The 10572-nt window shown below is 35.4% G+C and overlaps 1 protein-coding gene across 1 annotated transcript in view; it reads right to left on the minus strand.

Moving 5' to 3' along the window:
- The window catches only part of LOC114519717 (fibrillin-2-like), an 85748-nt gene extending 75176 nt beyond the window's left edge, over positions 1 to 10572 (minus strand). The window contains exons 1-4 of the mRNA XM_028539886.1: positions 10388 to 10572; positions 8087 to 8159; positions 7439 to 7544; positions 6921 to 7147 (exon numbers count right to left, since the gene is read on the minus strand). Of these exons, the coding sequence (XP_028395687.1) occupies positions 6921 to 7147; positions 7439 to 7544; positions 8087 to 8159; positions 10388 to 10414 (433 nt within the window). The 5' untranslated portion in view covers positions 10415 to 10572. The remainder of the gene's footprint in view (positions 1 to 6920; positions 7148 to 7438; positions 7545 to 8086; positions 8160 to 10387) is intronic.

Raw genomic sequence — 10572 nt, forward strand, 5'->3', positions numbered from 1 at the left:
ACATGCAGCAGGCATCAGATGTCGTCCAAAGTATGAATACCTCAAGTTCTAACATCGCGACAAGTATAAATAATACCCTGACAAACACGCCTTCGGCCAGTTCTACATCAAACATTGCTACAACTTCGATTGCGGAAGCATTATCTCGAGCGAGATGCATGATGCAAAGAAGTTCAAGTGCTGGATTATACAGGAGACTTAACCAGAACGAGCGATTAAGAGCAACTACGTCAACATCAACATCAGGATGTCAAACACGGGGACCCAAATCAAAGAAAGCGAAAACAGATAAAAAGCCTTTAGAATTTGCGTTAATAAAGGCAAAACCATCAGATGACAGCGATGATGATGAACATGGTACTGACACGACTTTAAAAAAAGAAAGTATACTTGAAAGGGGGATGGTTGAATTGTCGGAGGACGATAGTGAAAAAGTCATTAGAGAAAAGCTGCTCTCAAGTTTGAAAGCAACATATACAATAATGGGGCCAAACGATTTTGAATTTGTAAAAGAAACTCAAAAAAAGATCTCAATGTTGAGAATGGCAGAGGGTACCGAATTCAATTATGCTGTTGTAAAGAAATTGGCCGGACAAGGCTTGTTGTATATGAGAATAAGACATGGCTACGACTTTGTGTTGAAGGAAACAACAGAGTCCGATGATGAACTGACAGAACAACTGACAGTGCCAGTGGTTGTTGAAGAAACAGAAAAACAGTCAGAACCAAAGAGTTTAAATTCTACTGAATTCGAGGGTAATTCCACACCAGCTGCTCCACATGGAATAACAAGTTCAGAATCTAGTGAACTTGAAAATCGATTTCAAACTGTTATATCAGAGTTTCCAAGTGACATTACAGAACCTAATGAGATGCTTCGATTCTTTCAAAGCAAAATTCACAGAGGGAGACCCTTGGACATAACTGATGACAGTGTACCATTGGAGGGAGAAACCAATTTTATTTCTGTGGACCGTGGTAATATTTTAAAAACAACTTTTGAAGAGTTAAAAGAAATTAAAGATCCCGTAAAGATTGCTTTTGTGCCGTGAGCTTTTGCTTTTGTGCCGTGAGCTTTTGCTTTTGTGCCGTGAGCTTTTGCTTTTGTGCCGCGAGTTTTGCTTTTGTGCCGTAGCTTTTGCTTTTGTGCCGTAGCTTTTTGTTTGCGTGTGACACATGTGGGCCACCGTAGATTTGAATCTAATTTGCTGATTAAGGCGGGTCCCGCGTGAGCAAAACACGCCTTTAAAGAACTGGGGTACGGTGGCCCACAGCGGCCACGGCAAAAAAATGAGGAAACGAGGCGCAGAATTTTTATGGAGGCCCAGAAGGGTCACGGCAAAACTTACAGGAAACATCACAGCATATATTTTGGGGGAACACAAAAAAGTTTTTTAGTTAAACGATCGTCGCAAACTATTTTTTGTCAAACCTATGGAGAAAAAAAAACATTCAACTGCAATATCTGTGTCATAGCATTATGGTAAAACGCGGACTGGACTATAGATTAGTAAAACACGGACTGGAATCGATAAAATTTCTTGTTAATTTTATAATTATTAACACAACAAGAGATTTAAAAAGTCGTATCCCAAAGTTTTGGAAAGGAAGCGTAGAGCCTTGAACATTATTCACGATGTAAAGAAACGACGAGCGACGAGCATTGCTTCAAAACATTCCGGGCGTAAAAATCGAGCAATTAACTTTCAGAATCTACGCAATTTATCATCTTATGTTATGAATTACGAGCATTCAATTCAACACAAATATAATTTGGAAGGTTTCTTCCATTAATAGAGCTAAGAGGCTAGGAAGAAACGACGGTCTGTTGTTTATGTATTAATAGATCTCTTACACGAATATATATTATGCTATACCGACTTGCTATCGACATAATATATATTCGTGTAAGAGATCTATCATTATAAAATAACATGTATATAACGCGTGTTCTGATTGGTTGAAGCCCGTGTTTGGATCAGGCCATCCAAACACGGAAATTTCGCGGGAATTTAAAAACAAATTTAAATTATTATGGTTTGTTATTTTATAAAACAATTACTTTCGGCGAGTGTTTTGCGAGCTTTTCTTAACTCGAGCAACATTCCCAAGTGTTTGGATCAGATCATCCAAACACAGAAACCATTAAGTAATTGTATAATACTCTACGGGATATCAAGGCTCTACGCTTCCTTTCCAAAACTTTGGGATACGACTTTTTAAATCTCTTGTTGTGTTAATAATTATAAAATTAACAAGAAATTTTATCGATTCCAGTCCGTGTTTTATTAATCTATAGTCCAGTCCGCGTTTTACCATAATGCTATGACACAGATATTGCAGTTGAATGTTTTTTTTTCTCCATAGGTTTGACAAAAAATAGTTTGCGACGAACGTTTAACTAAAAAACTTTTTTGTGTTCCCCCAAAATATATGCTGTGATGTTTCCTGAAAGTTTTGCCGTGACCCTTCTGGGCCGCCATAAAAAAATTCTGCGCCTCGTTTCCTCATTTTTTTGCCGTGGCCGCTGTGGGCCACCGTACTGGGGAGAGTGAAAAATTCCCCGGAAATCGTATTTTTTGGCAAAAAATTGCCATAAAAGTACATTTTTCATCTAACCACTTCGACTTTGAACAACGAATTTACCCTCTTTGGATAGACCTAAGTAATCCGCATCATCTTAGTGATCCTACTGTAAAAACCGGCGAGGTACCAGCTTTGTAGTTGAAATATTTGAAGAATTTAAACGGGCCGAAGAAAAACTTCGTCTTCATCTAACAAAAAGAATAGGCTTGCACCTTTTCACGTTCATCAAAATTGTTTTTTGGTAAAGTCGAAGTGTCAATGCTTATTTTAAGCTTTTATTCATGCTCAGATGAGATGGATTTGTGTATAAAAACCGGCGTTGTTTTCGTAGTGTAATTTCAACTCTTGGCCTTCATGGCGGGCGCACACTGGGCGGCCATCAGTGCTGGTTTCAAAGATAGCGGCCAGGTTATCGTTTAGACACAGAGGGTTTAGAGTTCACTGATTACGTTATAGTTACAGTTCGCCACATTTGAAGGAATGAATATTCGTGTATTAAATTGAATGAATATTTGCGTATTAAATTGAATGAATATTCGCGTGTTAAATTGAATGAATATTCGCGTATTGAATTGAATGAATATTTGCGTATTAAATTGAATGAATATTCGCGTGTTAAATTGAATGAATATTCGCGTATTAAATTGAATGAATATTCGCGCATTGAATTGAATGAATATTCGCGTATTAAATTGAATGAATATTCGCGTATTAAATTGAATGAATATTCGCGTATTGAATTGAATGAATATTCGCGTATTGAATTGAATGAATATTCGCGTATTGAATTGAATGAATATTCGCGTATTAAATTGAATAAATTTAGATTTATCAGTAAAAATATTCATTAAATAAAATAAATATAATGTTATTGAATATTGCTACAGATGGGCAGGCATAGGTATAACAACTGCCAAAATAGAAAAAAAAATTCTTGACGTTTCGACCTGAGGGCCTTCGTCAGGAGAGTTCTCCTGAATGTATGTAGCGTGCTCCAGTGGCGCTGCCATTTGACTATGCAACTAGCGACGTAACTTACTATATTATTGAGAAGGATGGAAACTCTCGCCTAACATGTCGACAAATTAAAAAACAAATTACTATTGTAAAATGGCCCATCGACTGCTAAATGCCTAATAAAAAAATAAAATAATGTTGAATTCAAAGGAAAGCGCTGGAAAAACATAAACAAATTTTGTAAATTGGCCGAAATTTTCGTGAATACAAGCGGGATGTAAGTACCTACCAAAAATGGCAGCGGGAGAAGAATCTGATTGGTCGAGAAAAGTAAACAAAGTATGATCGTCCAATTAATCAGATTGGTCGAGAAAGGTAAGCAAAGAATGATCGACCAATCAGATTTCTCTGCCGCTGCCATTTTGGGTAAGCACTTACATCCCGCTTGTATTCACGAAAATTGCGGCCAATTTACAAAATTTGTGTACGTTTTTCCTGCGCTTTCCTTTGAATTTAGCATTATTTTTATTATGAAAGTATAGTTTGATTATTCAACTTAAACCTATGGTAGGCATTTAGCATGCGACGTGGCGTTTTACTATAGTAATTTGTGTTTTAATTTGTCATTATGTTGAAAATTGAGGCGAGAGGTTCCATCCGTCCCACTAATATGTAGTAAGTTACGTCGCTAGTTGCATAGTCAAATGGCAGCGCCACTGGAGCACGCTACATACATGGTTCTAACAGTAGTTTTGTAGAAAATTACACACTTTAATTCATTTTAACACATATCTCAAGTGTTTTACGGATTTTTATTGACTTCAACTCATTTGTTTGGGCTTCCTATGGCGTAATGTGAAATGGTCTAGCGTGATGTGAAATGATTTTCAGTAATGTGAATTGGTCTAGTGTAATGTGAAATGGTCTAGCGTAATGTGAAATGGTCCAGCATAATGTGAAATGGTCTAGCATAATGTGAAATGGTCTAGCGTAATGTGAAATGGTCTAGGGTAATGTGAAATGGTCTAGCGAAATGTGAAATGGCTAGCGTAATATGAAATGTTCTAGCATAATGTGAAATGCCTAGCGTAATATGAAATGTTCTAGCGCAATGTGAAATGGTCTCGCGTAATATGAAATGGTAGCGCGCAATGTGAAATGGTCTAGCGAAATGTGAAATGGCTAGCGTAATATGAAATGTTCTAGCATAATGTGAAATGCCTAGCGTAATATGAAATGGTCTAGCGCAATGTGAAATGCCAAGCGTAATATGAAATAATGTGAAATGGTCTAGCGTAATATGAAATGGTAGCACGCAATGTGAAATGGTATAGCATAATGTGAAATGGTCTAGCATAATGTGAAATGGTCTAGCGCAATTTGAAATGGTCTAGCGTAATATGAAATGGTCGCGCGTAAGGTGAAATGGTCTAGCATAATGTGAAATGGGCTAGCGCAATGTGAAATGGTCTAGCGTAATATGAAATGGTCGCGCGTAATGTGAAATGGTATAGCATAATGTGAAATGGTCTAGCATAATGTGAAATGGTCTAGCGCAATGTGAAATGGTCTAGCGTGATGTGAAATGGTCTAGCGTAATGTGAAATGGTATAGCGCAATGTGAAGTCATCTAGATTAATGTTAAATGGCTGGCATAACGTGAAATGGTCTCGCATAATGTGAAATGGTCTAGCGTAAATTGGTAATGTGAAACGGTCTAGCACAGGCTAGCAGGTACCAGTGTGAAATGGTCCACCGTGATGTGAAATGGCTAGCGTAGTGTGAAATGGCTAGCGTAAAAATCCCCTTACAAAAATTTCACATAACATTCATTATGAAATGGAGTTTCATATATGAAATGATCATTTTCATATATGAAATTAAAGACTTCATATATGAAATTTGATTTTCACATAAGAAAAGTGACTTTCATATATGAATTTTATTTTTTTTAAAAATAATTTTCCTGTGTAAAAAAACAATTCATACATAAAATTTTTGGCTTCTCCGATGAAAAATTCAATTGTGTATGACGTTTATTTCACATGTAAAAAGTAAATTATTATGATGCTAGTTTCACATATGAAATTTTGCTTTCACATATGAAATTTTTGTTTCATTGGTCAAATTTTGGATTTTAACATATGAATTTTTTTAAATATCATATGAAATTTTACGTTCACGTGTAGGAAATAAATTTCATAATATGAATTGCTATTGTCACATATGAATTTTGATTTTTTTTGTTATATTACGTTTTCCTATAAGTATAAAACGATTCATACACGAAATCTTGGCTTCTTTAGTAATAAAATGATTTAATAAAATGATAATCTAGGCATCCAAAATTAATATCGCACGTATTTTTTTAAAATTATTTTAAATCTTTGGTGTTTTTTTGCAAGTCTCTCGTTGAGAATGCGGTATATTATCTCTTTGAAGTTGGCTACGGCAAGGTAGTGAAAACAACACAGCGCGTAGTCTTGCATGATGTTCGCGTATCATATTCACCGGTAAATGCGATTGGTTTTAATATCAGCCAATATGAAAATTTTTGCCGCTGCAGATTTCTCATCAAACAGTTTAAATTTTTTTTTAATGTAAAATAGAATAAAATTTAGAGCCTGCAATATTTGTTCATTTTCAATTAATGCGAGCAATTAATTTTTTCAATTAATTCAATTAATTTCAGAGCAATTAATTCGAAATCTAAACACGCTTCTAAAAAGTTTTCTTGATAATTGCTAATAAAAAGGTAACCCTCACGGTACCATCTTCCTCACCCAACAGTGTAAATGGAATTTTTGAACCGAAATGTAGTAGGAACTGCATCCAAGTTTCAAAGGTAAAAATATAATTTATCACATACTATATAGCTTTCGCCTTTATCGGGGATATAAAAGGGCTACATGAAAATGATATGTCACTTATATACTTTTTCTTAAAGAAGATTAAATTTAATTTTTAATGTACTATGAAATTTCGAGCTTGTTTGGAGCCTGAGAAATTTTTGAGACATTGCTGACTGAAGAAAGTATTGCGAATGTTTATCCTTTGCAGCCATTACGAAAATGATGAGAATTAAAGACTTAGGCCTAGTTCTCATACAGTATGTCGTGATTCATCGGCGATGTTCTACGATCCATTATGAGTGATCAATTAAGTAAATATTTTTTTTTAAATAGACACAGCATTTTACTCATCAATACGAACCGATGAAAATAGTGCCGACGAATGGCGATGTACGAGACTTTATTTTCATGAATTAATAAAGTAAACAAATAAAGAAATGCTGTGCTATCTGCACTTGCGTTGCACACTAAAAAAATGTCAGTAACTATAATAATTTATATAGAAAATACATCTCAAATCATTACCTTCATTATCTGTGATAGTCACTGTCGCTTCGCCAATAGTAATTTGAACGTTGGGGTCATTTAACATCAAAACAACTGTAAAATTTTCGCTGCCTTCATAACTGTTATCATCAATTATATCAATATTTTCGCAATCAGTTTTTTGAATAAAACTTTGTATTCCAACAGATTTCTCATCATCTGAATAATCTTCTCCGCTTGTTGCAGTGCCATTTCTGAACGTTAATCTTAAAATATTTATGATACACACATTAACCCGATAGACACAAAATTAGCCGCATATCTTTGTTGTACAGATTTATCGATTTATTAATTATTGTCATCAAAACTGATATTTTTCATCTAAAGATCAAAGATGTTGAGAAAGAGGACTGTTCACTTTGAAATTACAGTACGAGAGTGAAAAAGAGAGAAATAAATTGTATAAAATTTTTAACAATATTGCATGGATGATTCAATTGCAAAGTATTCCGTCCGCTATCCGGATGTGCATATAAATATAAAGAAAATTTACTCACGTTCCTGAAAAAGAAGTCCCATCAAAATTGCTAACATTAAGACAAACTTGCAATTTACCATCTGCCTCACCAACGGTGTAGGTTGAACTTTTGAATCCAAACCTAACTGTATTCATCAATTTATATTTGGGTTACTTACAATAATTATATATTAGTTAAAACTACAAAATAAAAGTCATTTAAAGGTCTAAAATTAACTCCGCAGACTGCATTCTTGAAGGAAAGTTTTGTTTTTTAGCGGAAATTGGCTTGTTTTTTGCATACCATACTTTATGCTGTATAAACTATGTTCAAGATCCAACTTTGTGGGATCAAATTCACTTCTGACGGATGTTTTATAGTTTGATGCCTTGTAGTGTAAAATAACAGCAAACCCATTGAAGCCAATGCTGTACTGCCTTATCAACAACCGACTATATTTCATACGTCAAGAGTGGATTGGATGCAAAAAAATTGATCCTGTGAACAGAGCTTTCGGATATGGGTCGGATGAACGTATGTCATTCCACACTTGGTTGGATCAGGCTTTTAATTTCATACTTTGGGGGGTAAAATTTCTTTCAGAGCAATTTTTGATGGCGTGGGCTCATGATCATGCTAATCCGGTATAGCTAGTGTAAACAGGTCTAAGTATTGTTTAATTCTCACCTTGTCCTGTTGATGACACAATTTCCAGAGCACATACAAAGATATGCAAGTATATCGACTGCCATAACTGCATCTAAGGATGTTGGTTATAATTTAAAATTTTATTCGTGGAGCAGAGGAACAGAAATAATCATTGAATGTACTGTATTCGCAAGCGATGAACCATAGGAATTTCAGCAAATATTCAAAATAGTCAAATTTTCTTCAGTTGCGCTTGACTGCAGTTTCGCTGTGAGTTCTGTGACGTCATAGAGGTCGCATGAAAAAGCAATAATAGCGCGACTGGAGCAAATTTTACTATTTCAAATCTTTATCGGGCTACCTATGGATGAACGGGGCAACAGAATGTATGTAAGGATCAACAATTACGAATTTCAAAATGACTACCTCAGGGGGGAGGGTTTACATCTTTACGAAAGTTGAATAGCACTATTCACCGTTCTACAACTGCTTGGATTAAAAGCAACAAACTTACAGATTTAATTGGGCCTATTATAAGAAGGATGCCTAATTTAGAAGTACTATAAATAAGGTTTAATAGGTCAATGAAAACACACTTTTGCAAGGTTTCACAAGGTTTCACAGGTTTTTATTTTTGGCTAAAATGCACTGAAAAAGAACGGTTTAGATACAATTTCATAAAAAAGAAGCGAGTATAGGAGAGAGCTTCATTGGCATTTTGTATAATTCTCTTATTCCAAACAATATTTCAATAATGTAATGCAACCTGCCACACTTCCAAGATATAGTCAAACAATGGTTGCAGGAAGAGGCTGTGACAGAAATGGATTGGCCTGCACAGTCAAAAGACCTTAACCCTATTGAAAATCTGTGGGAAAATGTCAAAAGGATAGTGCAAGAGAGGAATTAATTCATAAAGCGTCCATGATTTATGGGTTGCTGTGAAGACTGTCCATAGGATGAATTTCTTTTGACCGTGAAGATTACCACCTTAACAGAAAGTATGCCACGCCGGTGTAAGGCCGTCATCAATTATAGCGCCAAAGGACGGTCAACAAAGACTATGTGCACACGAGCGTCGTTTTCGAGCGTTTTCAAAATCGTTTTTATCCAGTTTATCGATTTGACGCCCTGTCCACACGATCCAAGGGAAAATATGCTTAATATGTTAAATTAGCTTCAACTTCTATTGTAAATTGACGGTGTTTGAAACCGTTTTGGCGTGAAAACGAAAATGAAAACGCTCGAAAACGTTACCGTGTGCACATAGTCAAAATATTAATATTTCATATAGCTTAGCATGTAATCTAATCTATATTTACTCGTATATATTGTTAGTGGGACAGTTAAGTTAATTTGAGAGCATTTTAACTTGTTTTGAGCAGTTCTTTTTGACCACAAGTGTATATCCCAGTTATTAGTTATTACAGTTTTGTTATTATAATATTAACTGTTTGTCGATTAGCTAAATGCGCTGGGACTAAAAATGGGCGGTTGACAAAAAACATAGCCAAACCCGGCATGGCAGGCACTGTTTCGCCGTCCTTGCCTTGCCCTAATTTAGGGACCACCTGCCATGCAGGCTACAACATTAGTGACAAAAGGCTGTCGCCATAATCAATTTTCTCTCAAATGTTAATTTATTTTTACTGCTATGCCTTATTACAAGCTTCTCGCCACGCATACTTTTCTATGTCGTTTCAACGTCAACGTGATCTATTGAACACAACGTTCGCGACAAACTCCCCGTATTTTTAATCTTAGAAATCAAAATAATTACCATAAGAAACTTTATTTCCCTTTTTTATTTTTTTAAAAATCCGAAATTCGAAGGACCATAACTCCCGTTTAAATTACGAAAAATATTTCGCTAGGAACGTAGGATTGAAAATGACCTTTCATTGCTACTCCTGTATAATTTCGACCATCTTTTATTTCCAAGTTCCTAGCTACGTCATATATTATTTAATTTTCAGAAATGTAAACTATTATAGTCTATCTATTAAGCCAGGTAGGTTCCTACTTGTCCTAAGCACCTGGGTCTCCTTTATCTCATGTCATTGGTGCGAAAAATGCTTTGTCTGTCGGAAAATAATTCAATTGATTTAAGGAGCTAGCCGTCACACAACGAAGAGTGAGACGACTTTGAGGTATTGAAATAAGTCTTTAGGAAACCATACTAGCACATGCTATTGTTAGGATGACTACATTACTGCCAGAATCATGTTACTTTAATATCGGTCCCCGAGGACGGGTGAATTCAAAATTTAAAAACTTGGGCAAAACGAATACTTGGGACATGAAAATTCTACGACTGAATAGTAAATATCATAATCTTACTTTTGTATTGATTTCGTAAATTTTCATCGCGTTTTAGGCGAGTTATCGCGATATTTCAACAAACAAATGTCTCACTCAATCTCAAAGATGCATTGTGGAAAGTATGATGCAATGCCTTATCTTTGTAGCGTTGTAGCTTCGTTTCTTTTCAGCCAAAAGCGACGGTTCGCCCACCATTTTGTTTA

This window comes from Dendronephthya gigantea, unplaced genomic scaffold, assembly GCF_004324835.1.
Source record: "Dendronephthya gigantea isolate DGI-Jeju-01 unplaced genomic scaffold, DenGig_1.0 000014F, whole genome shotgun sequence".
Taxonomy (NCBI): domain Eukaryota; kingdom Metazoa; phylum Cnidaria; class Anthozoa; order Malacalcyonacea; family Nephtheidae; genus Dendronephthya; species Dendronephthya gigantea.